Below are 18496 nucleotides of genomic sequence, written 5' to 3'. Positions count from 1 at the left end.
TGAAGGTCAGAGGTCCACATGGGCTGTGGGAATGCTGACGTTATCATATCATCGACACTACCGCTATCAATCTCCCTGTCGGAGACGTGGTCGACAACCGAAGTCCCGCTGATGGAAGATGCGTCGAAGTTCACTTCGCTGCCACCAGAAGAAGCAGTATGGAAGCCGATGTATCGGTTGTGTGTGACGTCATCGAACTCCTGATTCAACGCAAGCAGGACCTCTTCCGCAAGGTCAAAACTTTCTTCTCGATCAAACGCCATATTGGACGACGGATTAGTTGATGAGAGGATCACGTGATGTAACTGATGTTCAAAATGCTGATTTCTGTGAAATAAAAGGGAGAACAATGTTAACACGTTATTATTTTGTTTTTTTTAAAGACCCTTTCTCCCAAATGTTCGGCTTGGTCACAATGTGTCTTCTCTGATGTTGATGGCAATTACGTGAAATGTTAAGAATGAAAATAAAGTGGGTTGGGAAGCACGTATCTGCCGGTATTGAAGCCCAGTCATAAAATTGAAAGCCAGTTTTATGTAATGCCCTAATGAATGGGAATATAACCTTTACGGAATAATCAGTAAAGTCAGCTTGCATAAAATCGAAAGAAAAAGAAAAGAAAAGAAGGGTAGTTTTAGGGCACGTATCTATCAAAAATGAAGCCCAGTCACAAAATTCGTCGCTGTTTTCACGAAGTGACGGTAGTGAAAAAAAATTGCATTCACTTTGCGTTACGATTTTCCTCACTACCGTTACTTCGTGAAAACAAGGACGAATTGAACTCCGGTTTTATGTTTTTAATTGATAAATTATTTCAAGTAAATGCTAGTCATTGATTTCGTCGGTAGAGACGGTAAGTTTGCAGCATGATATCGGAAAAAATGAATTTAAGGGCAGTTTCGGGGGGGGGGGGGCACGTATATCTACCGATAATGAAACTCAGTCACAAACTTGAACTCCGATCGATTTTATATTCCGAATTTAAATATCCTTTCAGTTCGAATATACAAATCGGTTATAAGGTTGCGTATAAAGTTCATGGTGAATAAAGCTCATTTAAAAAAAAAATGTCAGTCAAAATAAATAACTCTTATGCTGTGCCGGTGTCACAACTATGTGACAACCATCCTAGGTATTTTCAGAACACCTTGCTCCACCAAGAATTATGTTTATGATTGTCGAATTTGATTTAATTTGATTTATTTTCTTCTGCATTCCATATCAATATAAATAATTTTCGGTTACAAAACAAACATAAATTACTAAAAGGTACTTTATAACAATGATTCTTAAAGAATACTAAAAATATAACACCCAAAAACAAATATTATGAAATAAATGAACAAACTGTTTAAGCAGAATGGACACATAATTGAAAGCATGTTCAATATAAGGGTAAAGATGATGTTATTGTTGTTGTTGAAGATGATATTGATGATTTTATTTAAAGACATATATACAGGGATGATAAACTATGAAAACTATTATGACGAATTATATTACTGTTTTGGATGTGTGGAGATTTTTAAAAAAGTATGAATATATTTAGTTTTTGACGCCCCTGAAACTGGTAAAGCCGGGTTTAACATGCATATAGCTAAAAAAAAATTAAAGGTTGAAGTAACATACCTGTTTAAGGTTCGTTCATAGGAGAAAGAAGTTCAGCAAACCGATCGAATCCAATAATTATGTCCACGACTCCGAAAAACGTCGCAGATTTCCGAAATTCTAAATGGAAGTTCGAAACCACTCTTCTCGGCTAGGCTGATGTTGTGTACTTTGTAAAGATGGCTCCAATAGTGTCAAGTTCTGTAATGACAAAATGGATAATTCTATCACATAATTTGAAGAAGAAACAAAAAAAGATGAAGGTAGCTTACGACCCTAAGTTGTGAAGTGGGGAAACTCAATTCATTATGCATGCACACACTTGTTTATAAACAATGATAGATTAAAATAAGTATTTAAAGACACCGTGATACGTTTGACGAAAATAATGAAACGCTAATGCCCGGAGAAAATGAGTGTCCTACATGGCGACAATGCTAGACCATGAGAAATTGCAGTCTAAAATCCAAGTAATAAACATAAAACCTCAAGAAATCGGCTCAAAAAAAATCGAACAGGTAGTCCCAAGCGCTTACGTACTATATCGTCCTGAAGATGGTCTCCGCTGAAGTGAGAGTTTCTGAGTTAGGTTGGCGCCTTTTATGGGTGACGGCGAGGGGCGTTTGCCAGGCAAGGGTCGTTTGACCGGGGAACGCGATTGGTGCGTCTATAGCTACTAATATCTTTCTTCTCCTTCTTCCTCTTTATTTGCAGGTAGTGATACAGCTAGTGTGATTATAACGTCTAGCTTTTTACTTAAGTCCTATCCACCCCCCCCCCTCCCACCTCCATCATAGTACAAGATCAAAGGGGCTAGAACTAGATGACATCAGTTAGACTACCAGTAGGCCTGTTTTCATCAGCTCGAGATTACCAAATATCTCGATATTTTAACTATCCCGATCGCAAATTATCCAGTTAATTTCCATCTACATCAGCACGAAGTTGCAATTATCGGGATATTTGGTCGAGATAATCATCCCATGATATATTGGGCTAGTTTGCAAAATATCTCGCTATTTGTCTGGTGCGTCTTGACCAGGCCGAAGACTCGCACTATGCGCGAACGTTGAGCAAAGTATCTCGAGCTAATTTCTCGAGCTCGAGTTCAAGTTTCGAGGTCGAGTCTCGAGCTGATGAAGACGCGATTTGTATTAAACTTCGGGATTATTTCTCAAATCAGAAATAGCAGGCTATTTGGCAATCTCGAGCTGATGGGGACATATCTAGCGATGCTGTAGACATATCTAGCGATGCTGTCTTTGGGTGGTCAAACTGGACATCCTTTGTGAAAGTGAGACGATCGAGGCTTACGTAGAAAAGCGTTAGCTTCACAGAAATGTATCATCCGAACTGTTATATGATATTAGGAACAGTTCGATATCGAGAACAATAGGCCTGCTATACAATCATGTAAGGGCTTATATCGGGAAATGAAAAAGAGATAACCCTGCCTGTACCCAGGCCAATAAAATTTAACGTGTGTACGTAACATGGGTGATCCAGATTTCATAGTAGATCAGTTGTCTACTGTAGAAATCTCGTCCTGCATGTTTCCTCCTCATACACAAATACGTATATGCTTTGCACACGTACCAGCAATGAAATTTGTGGTTGATTGCTATTAAACTTTCCATTTTTTCTTTTCTTTTATTATGTCTTTAAAAAAGGAAAAAGGATTCTATTATTTTAGTGATTTCAGTGATCAATGAATATGCCTGCTTTTTTCAAAAATTATTTACATGTGCAATTTTACGAAAATCCCCCCAAATTGAAAAAAATATTTTAAAAATCCGCGCTCTTCCTCTCTTTCTCTTTCTCTTTCTCTCTCTCTCTCTCTCTCTCTCTCTCTCTCTCTTCTCTATTCTCTCTCTCTCTCTCTCTCTCTCTCTGCTTGTTTCTCTCTCCCCCTCTCTACCCTACAATCACTTTCTCTTTAATCATTTTCTCTCTTCTCTACCCATGTCTCTTTGTCCATCTTTTCTCTTTCCCTCTTCCCCCCTCTTATATTTCCCTCTCCACATCATCAGTACTATCTCCCCCTCTCCCCTCTCCCCTTCTCTCCCCTCTCCTTCTCTCTCTCCCTCTCTCTCTCTCTCTCTCTCTCTCTCCCTCTCTCTCTCTCTATCTCTCTCTCTTTAATCCTTTTCTCTCTCCCTCCTCTATCAATCTGTCTCTCTCTCTTCGTTCATCTTTTCTCTATCCCTCTCCCCTCTAATATTTCCCTCTCTTTCCTCATCACTAGTATTTTCCCCCATCTCTACCCACACCCCTCCCCCCCTCCTCTCTCTCTCTCTCTTTGATATTTTTCTCCTTCCTCTGTCCATCTTTCTTTCTCTCTCTCTCTCTCTTTATTCATCTTTTCTCTATCCCTCTCCCCCTCTAATATATCCTTCTCTTCCCTCATCACTAGTATTTTCACATCTCCCCCATCCCCCACCCCTTCTCTCTCCCTCTCTCTCTCTCTGTCTCTGTCTCTCTCTCTCTCTCCACCTCTCTCTCTCTCTCTCTCTCTCTCTCTCTCTCCATCTCTCTCTCTCTCTCTCTCTTTGTTCATCTTTTATCTATCCCTTTCCCCCTCTTATATTTCCTCCTCTTCCCTCATCACCAGTATTTCCCCCCCCCCCAGTTCTCCCACCCCCCCCCCCCCCCTCCCCACACCCCTCTCTTTCTCTCTCTTTCTCTCCATCTCTCTCTCTTCGTTCATCTTTTATCTTTCCCTTTCCCCCTCTAATATTTCCTCCTCTTCCCTCATCACCAGTATTTCCCCCAGTTCTCCCCATCTCCACCCTCCCACACCCCCCCTCTCTCTCTCTCCCCATACTCCACCCTTTCTCTCTCTCTCCCTCCCACACCCTCTCCATCTCTCTCTCTCTCTCTTTCTATCTCCCTCTTTCTCTAATTAAAAGAGGAATTATTAGAACAGTGAAAGCGAATGTTTTTTCCACTGAATTAGGTAAAGAGTTTGAAGGTGTTTGATACGTTTTTATGTTGTAAGGACGACGAAACTACCAGAAAATATCAGCGTCTGACACAATGTTATATGAATTACAAGACACTTAAACAAAAACAAAAGTGAATGGAAAGTATGAAGAAGAAAAAAAGCGATGGAAAAGAGGTTTTAGGAAAGAAAACGGAGGAGAAAGAGTGAAGAACAAACAACAAGGAAAGTTGTAATTTACAGTCTTTTGAATACTGTGGGAAAAAGAAAGAGACAAACGGAGCAGGAAACAAAATGTAGCTTACTCCCTAACTTTGTTACTGGTCGCGTGTTCGTCTGTTACGTAACAGAAATGAGGGTTATATAGATGTACAACTCGATGATGGAACAAAGCATGCTCCATATGCTCATCCATCTCAATTTCAAACAAACGGCCCCCGCCCTCAATTTTGTTTGTGATCACTAAGTCTTCTAAAGATAGTTACAAAACGGATATTGTGAATAAAAAAACATTACAAGAAAGGCTTCACAATATTACAATGAATATATAACTAATTATAACGACTACTTTATATCAGCATCGTGTATGGTACTTTTTGTTTTCATTTGTCAAGCACTTTTTGATTGAACATTTTCAAAGTAATTTCTTCCCATTTTAAGCCTTCTTATCATTATTTTTCCTTTTTTTCCCCTTCTTTTATGTTTTCCCCCTTCTCTATTTTCCCCCCTCCTCCTCCTTCTTCTTCCTTTTCTTCTCCTAAACATTATTTTTCTTTCTCCTCTTCGTCCTTCCTCGGCTTCCTCTTTATTTCAGTTCCTCCTTTTTCTTGTTTTAATTATTATCATTATCATCATTATTATCATTATTATTATCATTATTATTATTATTATCATTATTATTATCATTATTATTATTATTATCATTATTATTATCATTATTATAATTATTGCTAATATGATTATTATTATTATTATTATTATTATCATTATCTTTATTATTATCATTATTATAATTATCATTATTACCATTACTTCCCTTACATTCTCCTCATCTTCACTTTTTGTTCTTCTCCTCTTGTCCCCCCCCCCCCCCCTCTTCCTCCTCCTTCCCGTCTTCTCCTTCTGTATTGGTTGTTTACTAACATCCTTCTTCTCCTTCTTCCTCTTTCTTTGCAGGTGGTGATACAGCTAGTGTGATCATAACATTGACCGATGGAAAACTCAATGACGTTCCTGAATCTGTTGCAGAGGTATACTTAGGCTATGGGTTAGGTAGGGTTAGGGTTATACAATCCCTAAACATGGGTCCCATTTTCAACAAAAATATCCCTAAGTATGGGTCCGCTTTTTCAAAATTTCAAAATTTTTCGTGTGTTTGCATGGCAAACATCTATTCTCCATAGTTTAAAATGGCACACCCCCGTCCAAACCAAATCTGAATACCCCCCCCCCCCCCGGTTAGGGTAAGAGCGCTTGTACTAGCGCTAATATTAGTTGGATGATGTTCTAGTTGGATCGTAATGCCCCCCCCCCCCTCAAAAAATCCTTTATTAGGCATATATCATTTTGTCTTGTTTGCAGGCAAATATCGTTCGAAATTTAGGGGCGTCTGTACTTGCTGTGCGTGTTGGAGATAGCAATACCATAGACTTGATCAACGTCGCCGATAAACCTACATCGCAACACATCTTCCGAGGCGACACATTCAACGATCTCGACAGTATTATTGACCAGGTCAGATTTAATTTTTTTTTTCTTTTTTTTTTTTCTTAATTTCAATTCTTCCCAGCTCATTTCAAATTCAAATCAACATTCAATTTGGTCAGATTAAACACAAATCAACAGCTTACATAGATAAAACGATTGCAAGGACTTTCGAAAAATCTACTTTATGCTAATTTTATTGCCCTAGATTGTATTCATGCCTGTGGAAATCACGATCGGAAGGCACATTTTAATACATGACGCACAGCGCTACTAAAGTAAAAGTGCTAAAATCACCTCACAATTGCATGATTTGAGATATACATCTAACATTATATCTATCTTAGTGTACTGTTCCAAAGAATTTTGATAACTATCTCGTCACAGATGAATAGTTGTCAGGATTTTGTATGTATACGTCGGATGTGGCAATTAGTTATGTCATTAAAACATAAGTATGATAATAATGTTGTTTCTGATTTATCAATAGATTGTCAATACATCTTGTGTCGAAATCTTGTCTGCACATCCAACCGAAGTCTGTACAGGAGGTATGATGTGTTTTGAAATAATGAATGAACCCCTTTCAGTTTGTTCTACCATGGACCTATTACGGATGGACATTCATCGTTTTCTTAACGAATTCATTGTGATTGTATCCGTCTTACAGAGCACACCATCCAAACAAAACCCAAGAGAGGGAAACTGCTCCTTTGTCAATGACCGAAAATGCTTACACAGTCGTTATTGTTAAAACAGCTGAATGTTCTCATTAAGATGCACATAATCAGAAGGCGGCGACTATCATTGGATCAAAGACAGAATCACGTTGAATGTCCATCCGTAATAGGTCCATGGTTCTACCTGTACTTTCAGAGGGCAATCAACTATTACATCACTTTGAACATCGCACTGATACTAGTTCTGATACTGGCCATGAAACTAGCACTGATACTGGCCATGATACTAGTACTGATACTAGCACTGATACTAGCACTGATACTAGCACTGATACTCGTATTTACGTTTGTACTATAGTCATGGTTTCATCAACAGTTAAATTTTGCACTTCCCCTTTTTTTTCTTCAAATTTTTGAAATGTTTTGAAGCAGGGGGCGTATCCCTGATTCGATTTTTTTTTGGTTAAAGTAGGAGGTCACAAATTCCTAAACATCTCTAACAGGCAAAGGAGAAGAAATTTTTGTTACATCTAAACTTTTTTAAGCTCAAAAAATTGTTACAAGCATGAAACAAGAAAGGTGGTCATATTTTCAGGTGTCTTTTTGGGGGGCGAAAATCTGAAGGGTTATTATTAAGGTGTACTACATCATCATCGAGGCGCGGATCCACGGGAGGGGGGGGGGGGCTGACGGGCCTGGCCGCCCCCTGACCCCCCCCCCCCAAACAAGTATTTTTTAAAAATCTCACGAATTGGGCATAAAAGAGAGTGCTCTTACCCCCCCCCCCCCGGCCCCCGCTTATTTACCGGCTGGCTGAGACGCCGCTTAATATTCCCTCCAAAATTGGACCCCGAATAAAGAGTTAAAAAGTGGTCTTACCACCCCCCCTCCCCCTCCCCTGTAACTTCACCGGTTAATAAGATGCACTGTCGTCATGAAATGTGTTTGCTTAGTTATTTATTTATGTAGTTATGTCTTATTCATTTGTTCATCTAAGTTTTCTTATTTGTGTTAATTTATTGATTTATTGATGATTGATTCATTCATTCATGTATTTAATCATTTATTTAGACTTGTATTTGTTTATGTATTTGTTCATTTATTATCATTATTTGGGTTTTTTTCTACGCAGAAACCTTCAATGTTACGATAAGAGGGAATGGGTTTGCTAAAACAAACGATGTCTCCCAAGTACTCTGCAATTTTCGGCTGAATGATACGGATAACCAAGGTGAGAATATGTCATTGATTCCTTTTTTCCAATAAAGGCCGGATTTTCTGTTTTCCTTTAGCCAGAAATTCTGCCCTCATTTGAATATAGGTCGTGGAATGACGACAAATTTTGAAGCTTTACATATAACAATAATACTTATGATAATAATACTACTACTACATTTTACTTCTGATAATGATGATGATTATGATGAAGATGATAATGATGATGATGATGATGATGATGATGATAATAATAATCAACGTGATGATAATGATGATGATGATGATGATGATGATGATGATAATAATGAACGTGATAATGATGATGATGATGATGTTAATAATGATAATAATAATAATAATAATAATAATAATTAACTAGAATTTAATTCGTCACGAGGACGAATAAGGTGGTCTGCCTTCAAGTTATATAGACATGTAAACAATGATGACCATGATGATGATCATGATGATGATGATCTTGATAGTAATGGTGATGACGATGATGATGATGATCATGATCATCATGATGATGTTGATGATCATCATCAACAGACCATGATGACATCTGATTGAAAAAAATGAGGGGACACTTTTAGATAGCATATAGTCTCAGCTACAACATACTCCAAAATCAACAAAAACCAAGCGGAAATAACGGCGATATTGCTCGTAAAAGAGAGGAATGTAGAATCCAGATTTGAGAAAAAGCCATCTCCCATAGGGACTACACGCAAAAAGTAATGGATCAAGTGATAATAGGGGATAATAAAGTAAATATGGTTGTTTATTACATTATTTGCGATTGTACGTGTTTTAATATTCAAAGGAGATGGTACAGTGAAAGGTCAAAAAGAAAAAAAAGTGAAGAAAACAAATTGTTGGAGACACCCGGACTCGAACCAGGGACCTCGAGGTCGGAAGTCAAGTGCGTTACCGATATACCAAAACATTTCCCATAGCGATTACACGTAAACGGAAAATAAAATTCTCAAATCCCACTTTGCAAGTGAAATATGAGCATGATCCCGGCATCTGATCGAGAAATAAATGTCACATTTGTGATAGCTTATTGTCTCAGCTACAACATACTCGATGCTCAGCGAAAACAAAGCTAAGACGACGGAGATATTGCTCGTGAAAGACGGGAATGTAGAATCCAGTTTTCAGAAAAAGTCATGTCCCATAGAGAATACACGCAAAATGTAAACAATTGACATGCCTCCTTTAATCGCAAAAATACGCCATGATGCTTTCGTCAAAATGAAAATTTGTGGATACTGCATCTGTAGAGAATTGTCTCAGCTAAAACATATCAAAATTTGGATGAAAATTGATCAATATTTACAGAGATACAATCAATTTTCTAAAAATATGATGACGTCATAATATGCAAATTGAAATTTTGAGTTCGGAGGCCATTATGATGACGTCATGAGTTAATTGAGGGTCAAATGAGACATGAACTCATATTTCCGACTCATACTTTATCAAGATATGAAAACAAAATTGGGCTCATCTTGCATCCTAAAGAGCTACAATGGATTTTGTATAGGCATGTTTTTGCCCATATATGCTATGTATTACAAGAGCTCGCACGCACGGACATTTACCTTGAACGGAGGCCATCATGATGACGTCATGAGTTAATTGAGTGTTTGAACGGACTTTACCTTGAACGGACGCTCATTTCGTTATTATTGGTCATAAAGAGATAAACATGGTATCAAATTGTTCGAAATAAAATGGGCAATACTATGATAGACAAAAAAAAAGGAGATTCTAGGTTGCGTACGACCATTACGAACACAAACGTGCGCGCAAACGGAAAATGGAATTCTCAAATCCCACTTTGTAGGTGAAATATGAGCATGATCCCGGCATCTGATCGCAAAATAAAGGGCACACTTGTGATAGCTTGTTGTCTCAGCTACAACATACTCAAAGCTCAGCGTAAACGAAGATAAAACGACGGAGATATTGCTCGCGAAAGACGAGAATGTAGAATCCAGTTTTGAGAAAAAGTCATGTCCCATAGAGAATACACGCAAAATGTGAAAAATTGACATGCCTCCTTTAATCGCAAAAATACGCCATGATACCATTGTCAAAATGAAATATAATGTAGACTGCATTTGTAGAGAATATTCTCAGGTAGAACATATCAAAATTTGAAAGAAAATTAATCAATATTTACAGAGATACAATCAATTTTCTAAAAATCTGCTGACGTCATAATATGCAAATTGAAATTTTGAGTTCGGAGGCCATTATAATGACGTCATGAGTTAATTGAGGGTCAAATGAGACATGAAATCATATCTCAAACTCATAATCTATTTAAATATGAAAGAAATTGGGGGGTATCTATCCATTCTGAAGAGTTAAAATGAATTTTGTATAGGCATGTTTTTGCCCATGTATTGTGGATACAGATAGCGCAGGTCGGCGCGTGCGTCAACTTTGACAGCCGCTAATTGCGTTATTACTGGTCGGAAAAAGGTAAACAAGGTATCAAAATGCTTGGAAAAATGTAATAAATATGATAACAGAAAAAATTTGGCGATTCTATGTTGCAAAATGCCAGGACGCGCGAATACGCGCGTAAACGCGCGCGCATAATTACGCGCGCGCAAATTTTAAAAATGCTTAAAATGGCCTGAAACGTATGCAAAATTAATTTTAAACGAATCGGAGCATTATGAAATTTTGATGCGTGCGTACGTGCGCGTAGAGGTGCGCGCGCGGAATTTGTTAACATTTTTAGTTGACCTTTGACCTGAAGTTGATGTATACCAAATATGGTTTATTTTTGATGACTCGTTATCGAGATATGATAATGACCTGATTTTTACAAAATGGCGCCTGGATGACGTCACGATGACCCCATGAACTTGAAAAAGGTTTTAGGAACTTGATATTATAGGGCTTGATGACTGACAGAAATTTGAAGGAAATTGACCATGTCAATTCATAGTAAACGTGTGCACAAAAAAGTGTACGGAAGAAATAAAAATAAAGAAAGAAAGAAAGAAAGAAAATTCTAGCGAAATCAATAGGTGATCTGTCGTTGACAGACCACCTAATAATGATAATAATATATAAGATTTGTATTAGGCGCCAAATCCACTTGCACTTAAATGCCCAAAGCGCACTTCTGCAAAAAAAAAAGCGGGAGGACAAGAAAAGAGCTTCTACATGTACAAATGAATAGACCCTTGGAGTTCCATATGCAAATCTCAAACATATTTTGAATTATCGCTAATTAATTATTCATATCATGTTCCCCGATTAATTATCCATTATCAATTATTGGCTGTTTTTATCGCTTTGGGACAACTGAAGATTCAAATTTTAAAATTTGGTTTCAAAAGATCCACGTCACTCTCAGTGAAGTTTCTGTGCAAACGTAGACGAACACTGTAGGGTTAACAGCTACATGTATTTCATTCAATTATGAATGATAATGAGGTGCATTTGAAATTTTAAGTAAATTATGTTGAATATGCTTTCTGGATCTTCCCCGCTTAATCTTTAAGATATTATCTTTTGTTTCATATCTTTGTTCTTGTTGTAGAGGTTCGACCGTATTTAGTGACCGACAGTGAATTGGTATGCGCAGCTCCACAAATAGAACAAGATGGAGAGTAAGTAATGGAAGTGATGATGATGGTCATGATGACGATAATGATGTTGATGATGATGTCGGTGATGATAATGATCATGATGACGATAATGATTTTGATGATGATGTCCGTGATGATAATGATCATGATGACGATGATGATGTTGATGATGATGTCCGTGATGATAACGATCATGATGACGATAATGATGTTAATGATGATGTCGGTGATGATAATGATTATGAAGATTAGTATAGTGATGATGATGGTGACTATGGTGGTGATGAGGATGTTTAGGGTGATGTTGATTATGGTGATGATGATAGTAATGATGATGATGACGGTGATGATGATGATGATGATGATGATGATGTTTAAGTAATGAATAATTCATGCGTTTACATTACTTTGATGACTCTCTTTTTAATTATATTTTTTCTTAATTCGAATGTTTGAGCAACTTCTTTTATTATATTTTTATAATAGTCAAATGTTAAAAGACGCAATGGTCTGATATTCAAGTTAAAGATTATTTAGTTACCTTAATTGATTACCGTATTGTTTTGCATTAGGATGATTTCTCTTTATATAACGATGTTTTCCAAAATGGATATGTACCTGTATTAGTTTTTAGTGTAAACTGAATATAATTCAGTCTATACGGGCTGCCACCTTCAGTATTTGTAATACACCATTCAATCAATCGATCAAACAATCAATCAATCAATCAATTAAAGCTAGTGCATATAGTTTCTTGGCTATACAGAATTGTCCCATAATATCGAAAATAATATCAGAGATTTAAAGATCTACTTTTAATAGATCTTTTTTCGTAATTACCATTTTGTTGTAGCTTTGTGGTGCTTCAAGTGTCTGTGAACGGGAAGACTTTTATATCGAGTAATTTAACCATTACTGGTACATCTTGCACACCGGTAAGTCTATTATATTCTCCCTCCGTTTTGTCCAGTGTCAGTTTAAAAAATATATATTTGTATCTGAATGCGACCGCAAAGACTTCCTTAACAATATTAAGGTGTGTTCACATTATAGCGCGGTAAATCACCGCGGTGTTTTTTTTTTACATGTACTTGAATGGCAACTGCTACATTCATGATCAACCTTTTCCAATCACCTCCACAAAGTTTCTTTTACAAAGCAATGCCCAGAATTTTATATATATATATATATATATATATATACATTTTTTTTTTTAAATTTACTTATTTATTTATTTATTATTATTATTATTATTTTTTTTTTGGAGGGGGGGGGTGGGGTGTTTTTCTTGAAACCATTGTGGCTTGAGGAACAAGAACGCTTGATGTACTTCTGTATGTACTTTGCATCGCACCTTTGTTTGATAAGAAATAAATAATTTAATCCATTGATTTCGCATAAAATTATTTTGCCAGTGCGTCACTCTTTTCTAAGTTTATACAGTTACTTTTCCTGGGCCCAGTCTTAAAAAGAGATTAATCGCAAATTATTTGCGATTGGTATCAATCACAACTGAGATAGGGGACAGCAAACTTGCGATCTATTGGAGGACTTGTGATTGATTTGGATCAATCGCAACTCATTAAAAGACAGGGCCCAAAAATTAATGTGTAAATGGGAATTCCCATCAACACAAGCATTTGCTTTCCGGTTATCGCCTAGCTCTTTGTGCTTTTGAATGTATTTACTGTACCAGGCGCGTAGCCAGGGGGGCGGTGGGGGCGGTCGCCCAAAAAAAACGCCGGCCAAAAAAACAAAAAAAAACAAAAAAAAAGAGAGAAAGAGAGAAAAAAAAGTAAGAGGACGAAAGAAGAAAAAGGGAAAAGGAGTCGAGAACGGTACGACGAATCGTCTTCTTTCTCTAATAATTTAATGAAATGTCAAAGCTTCCGAGCTTCGCGCGAAAAAGAGGACTGAATTCAGAAAAGGATTAAGAGTCGGGAAAGGTACAACGAATCGTCTTCTTTTTCTAATAATACATCAAAGCTTCCGCGCTATGCGCAGGAGGGGCGGACTGAATTCAGACAAGGATTATGAGTCGAGAAAGGTACAACGGATCGTCTTCTTTCAAACCTGTCCCCTCCCTGCACCCATCCCCTCCCTGCACCCATCCCCTAGGGAGCGCGCTTCGTAATTATATTTAAACGTCTTAGCTACGCGCTTGTACTGTATCGTCTATTTGTTTATTGTTTATCATATTTTCAATGAGGAGGAAATAAATGAAGAGCTCGGTTCCAAAAAGGTACTACATCCATTTTTATCAAAATTGATTTGTTAGCATTAACGTACACATTTCACAAAGCTGAATTTCCAAAAAAAGTAATCAGTTCGGTTCCAAAAGGTGCTAATTCAAGTCATGCATTGTAACTTGCATACAGTATGGAAGATTTTCGGTTCCAAAACGTACTTCATCCACAAAAATTGAAAAATTCATGAAAATCATTTGTGCAGACTAAGATCTTTTTAAAGAGCGGTTATATACTTAACTTGAATCATACAATAGTATAATCAGCAAAAGTACCATTCAAAACTGACATTGCTATTAAACTATGATGATTAAAACATCGTGTTTTTCTCAGAACTTGGATTGGATTTATGGATTTAGTACTTTTTGGAACCGAGCTCTCTCTTCAAATGGGAATTTCAATTCAATTTCATTGTTTATATTTTATGCCACTTTCTCTCCCTTTTGTTCCGTTTCCCTTCTGGATTACTACGATGATTATTGGTTGCATCAATAGCCTGATGTAATTGCTATCGTCCTGGGCTTATTCCTAGCGCTCCTCGCTCTTGGTCTGTTCCTCCTGTGGTGGTTCTGGCAGCTCCTTTGCTGTGTGGTAAGTCATAACGTCTTCTTTACATGCCATGTCCTGAGACGTTGGCGACCATGGAATGCCACACAACGCTGTGCCCCATATTCTATGAAGTAATTCATTCTCCCCTAGATAAATTCCACTTTCAGAAATCCCACTCCTTAATTAAGCTACTCATCCACAGACTCCTCCTTCTATACCCCTACTCCTCCTCCCCTCGATTCTTCCAGTCAGTGCAAGATTTCCCAAACCATTCTCTCGAATATCATGACCCAAGAAGCTCAGTTGTCGACCTCTGATATCATTCAGAAGCTTTCGTTTTGTTCCTGCCATGGCAAATACCTCATTGTTATATTCTATTTCTGTCCATACAATTTTTAGCATCCTTCCCATGCAGAAACCAAACTTTACCATTTTCCAGTCGCTTTCTTAGGTCTGATGTTAGGGTTCAACGTCATTTGCTGTATTTAGTTTGTTTGTTTGTTTGTTTGTTCATTTTTTCTTTACTTTTTAATTGTATGTATACAATACGATACGATAAAGTCATTTCTATAGCGCTCTTACAAACTTATTGTTGTTTCACAGCGCTTTACATAAAAATCATCGATGAATTTGTTGATCATGGTCTAAGAGGAGAGTTTTGAGACATTTTCGGAAGACATCCAGCGGAGGTGAAAGTCAAATAAAACGTGTAAGCTAATTCCAGAGTCGAGGTGCACATGCATGGAAAGCATTGTCGCCAGCTTTGGTGTATGTTCTTTTTAGTAAAGCGATTGAAAAACAGAAGACGACATAGCACATTACTTTTTGAAGAAGAAATAAATGCACTCTAAATAGCCTCGTACTATACGTACTACGTCACCTTTTGAAATATTACAGTAAAGCCGGGCTCCCACTTAGCCGAGTTGTATTAGCGAGTTATGGCGAGTTGTGGTGATTGTCTCAAAGAGGCACTCGCAATAACTCGCGAACAATTCGGTATGGCTTAGCGTAACTCTTTAAAACATTCCACGACTCTCCTCGAAGTCGCAAGCAGTTCCAGAAATGTGAACATGTTCAAAAAAATTCCCCGATTCGTTGTAATTCGAGGTGAACTCGCCTCCACTCGTATTATACTCGTAGCAACTAGCCACTTTATGAAGAGTGCAGCGCGAGCTTGTTACGAGTAATGCGAGTATATTAGTGAGTTCACCTCGAGTAACAGCGAATTCACCTCGAGTAACAACGAATCAGTGAAAATTTTAAACATGTTCAAAATTTTCGTTGATTCGGTTTAGCTCGAGGTGAACTTGCTAAACATTCGTAATATACTCGCATTACTCGTAACAAGCTCGCGCTGCACTCTTCATAACTCGCCACCTTATGAAGAGTGCAGCGGGAGCTTGTTACGAGTAATGCGTGTATATTAGTTTATAAAAATAAAAAAATAAAATAATATATTGTGTATACTGAAAGAATTCCAAAACTGTGGACCTTCATAATTATATAAAGTTTTTGTTTAGCTAAGAGGGTCCGCAAGAGAGATAAAGGTAAAATCGTCCGAATGTCAGAAGATTGAGTAGATTTTGAGTCTTTGTCGAAAAATAGAACCACTGGAGACGGAATTTGGTTCATGTTATGCTAAATCACACAGTCACGTTTATATGTAATAAAAATACATACTCAATTTTAGATGATTTATTATTTCCACTAAACTTGGGTAAATCGCGATTGTCAAGTTATATTATTTGGTCTACGTCACCCGAGCATGTCTAGGAATCGGCATTTGATTTTGAAATACATAGATGTTTGTGAAAGCAGTTATGGTTTCTGTGGAAGTATGGTATTATATACTCAATACAATGAGGAGAGGGGGGGGGGGGGAGGAAAAAGGGGTTATTTTAAAGAGTGATGAGAAAGAATAGAGATGCGAAAGAATAGCGATCACCACTGGGTTTTCAGACACACTGTAGACGGGTATACATTTCTCTGAGTCAGTACCACCACCAGTGCAATCTTCAAGTTTATTAGGTTTTTTTTATGCAGCTCTTTTGGTGATAGCTATACATTATTATAGTGCTGCTTATCATGCCTTATAATGGGCCGTAATAATTTAACCTGAACATAGATATGAGCAAAGAACTGAACTCTCATACATGTGTCGCAATGGAAAGGGCTACTTGGCGAGTATATTGTTCTTCACTCTTCAATATATATAATATAATAAAATTATATATAATATAACACTTTGTTCCAGGAAAAGATACATCTGTTTATAACCATGCATAGCGTGCAAAACGAGACCTGTGTGTGCTATACACATATACAAAGTGTACCCTTGCTCGAGAGTGGAACGCCGCTCGCACTCCACGCATAAGTCATTTCGTTGAATGCACGCACGCACAATACAAAAGGCAAAACTCTCAACGTCTGATGACGTCACGATTAGTCATTGACTAATCATGAATATTCATGAATAGACACACTCGGGTTTCTTCGCCAGTGCCTGCGGTGTACATAATTCCAATAAATTTCATTTTTTAAGTCTTGTTTAATTAAAAAGTAGCTTAAGACTTAATTATTATATAGATAATATTATTGGCAATCATGTCCTGGCATTTAAAAGTGATTTATTGCCAAAAAACTATATTATATGATGTTTTAATGATGAGGGTTGCTGTTATTGTAACTGTATTTTTTATGACAATACAATTGTACAAATTGATTAAGTTTAGCTCTTTGAAGCATACTTACCTGGCGCAGGGGTCGCATTGATCAAGAAGGATGCACCCCCAGGGCGAGGCTTGCCATTGCACTCCGGCTTGCTGAATCTTGCGATTCCCCCAAACGTGGGGAACTCGGGCGTATAATTTATGGTAGCGGAGATCTGCGTTCGCGCTATCTCCTACAATCTCAAATGAAAAGAAAGAACACGCTTAAACCTTGTACACTAGTTAACTATTTCTTTTTTTAACTTCCACGTCTTCAAGCTGCTCGCAACCCATTTAGTTACTATTGGATTTTCTTTAGGATGGCAAGCAAATCCCAAATAAATTCAAGAAATACATATAAATAATATATGTACACATACACAATTTCAGTTTGCATTCATTTTTTATTGTTTAGATTATTAACCTCCTTTTAGAGTAAGACAAAGATATTAACTTTTGCGTTGTTATACAATATTATTAATACAACTGACAAGTTTGTTTTATTTTTTATTGGGGGGAGGGGGGCAGAGTTAAAATTTATCAATCTAATCAAACCAATCATAATACCCATCATTTTATACACTTCTAAACCGTTTAATCTTTTTTCTATACAACTATGTATTTCTCAAATGCCCATTGATTATCATTTTTCAGGTTGTGGTGAAGCCGAAGCCCCCTCCTCCTTCCCCACCCCCATCCCCCAACTCTAAGAAGTGGCCTACAGTGGACGCTTCGTACTATGGAGGTGGCGGCATAGGAGGTATTAAGGCAGTCAGAGTAAGTTTCTACTTAATTTCTACCTTTTCATCTTTAACCTGCTGCCCCCCCCCCCCCCCACCCGTTGAACAAAACTTAACATTGATGGTAATTTTACCGTCAATGGTAACTACCATGGAAACTAAGTTTGATTTTGATTGGATGTTGTGCCCTGTTACCATGTTATTTGCCATTGATGGCAAAATTACCATCAATGGTAAGTTTAATGCAACGGCGGGGCCCAAACTCAACAATATATTCTTTCTTTCCAATTTCTCCTTCTTCATCCTCTTTCGTTTTCTTCTGAAATGTATCCCTTACATTTCCATTCGTTCTTATTTTCATCTTTTCTTCTCATTCATCATCTTCATGATCTTTTACCGCTTTTTGTCATTTTATTTTCCTTTTCTATTTGCCTTTTCTTTCATCTTTCGTATAATTCATATTATAGGTTATCTTCATT

At 37.3% G+C, this 18496-nt stretch overlaps 1 protein-coding gene and 1 non-coding gene across 2 annotated transcripts in view; both read left to right on the top strand.

Moving 5' to 3' along the window:
- Positions 1–18496, top strand: part of LOC115921828 (anthrax toxin receptor 1-like) — an 83382-nt gene that overhangs the window by 60471 nt on the left and 4415 nt on the right. Inside the window, exons 5-12 of the mRNA XM_030980065.1 lie at positions 5726–5799; positions 6131–6283; positions 6744–6804; positions 8066–8164; positions 11726–11795; positions 12628–12709; positions 14516–14611; positions 17932–18054. Coding sequence (XP_030835925.1) covers positions 5726–5799; positions 6131–6283; positions 6744–6804; positions 8066–8164; positions 11726–11795; positions 12628–12709; positions 14516–14611; positions 17932–18054 — 758 coding nt within the window. The remainder of the gene's footprint in view (positions 1–5725; positions 5800–6130; positions 6284–6743; positions 6805–8065; positions 8165–11725; positions 11796–12627; positions 12710–14515; positions 14612–17931; positions 18055–18496) is intronic.
- Positions 17313–17474, top strand: LOC115917775. The gene has a single exon (XR_004063273.1). It is a non-coding gene; the product is annotated as a U1 spliceosomal RNA (small nuclear RNA).

Source organism: Strongylocentrotus purpuratus, unplaced genomic scaffold, assembly GCF_000002235.5.
Source record: "Strongylocentrotus purpuratus isolate Spur 01 unplaced genomic scaffold, Spur_5.0 spur5_scaffold_10, whole genome shotgun sequence".
Taxonomy (NCBI): domain Eukaryota; kingdom Metazoa; phylum Echinodermata; class Echinoidea; order Camarodonta; family Strongylocentrotidae; genus Strongylocentrotus; species Strongylocentrotus purpuratus.
This window is presented reverse-complemented; position numbering and strand designations above follow the sequence as displayed.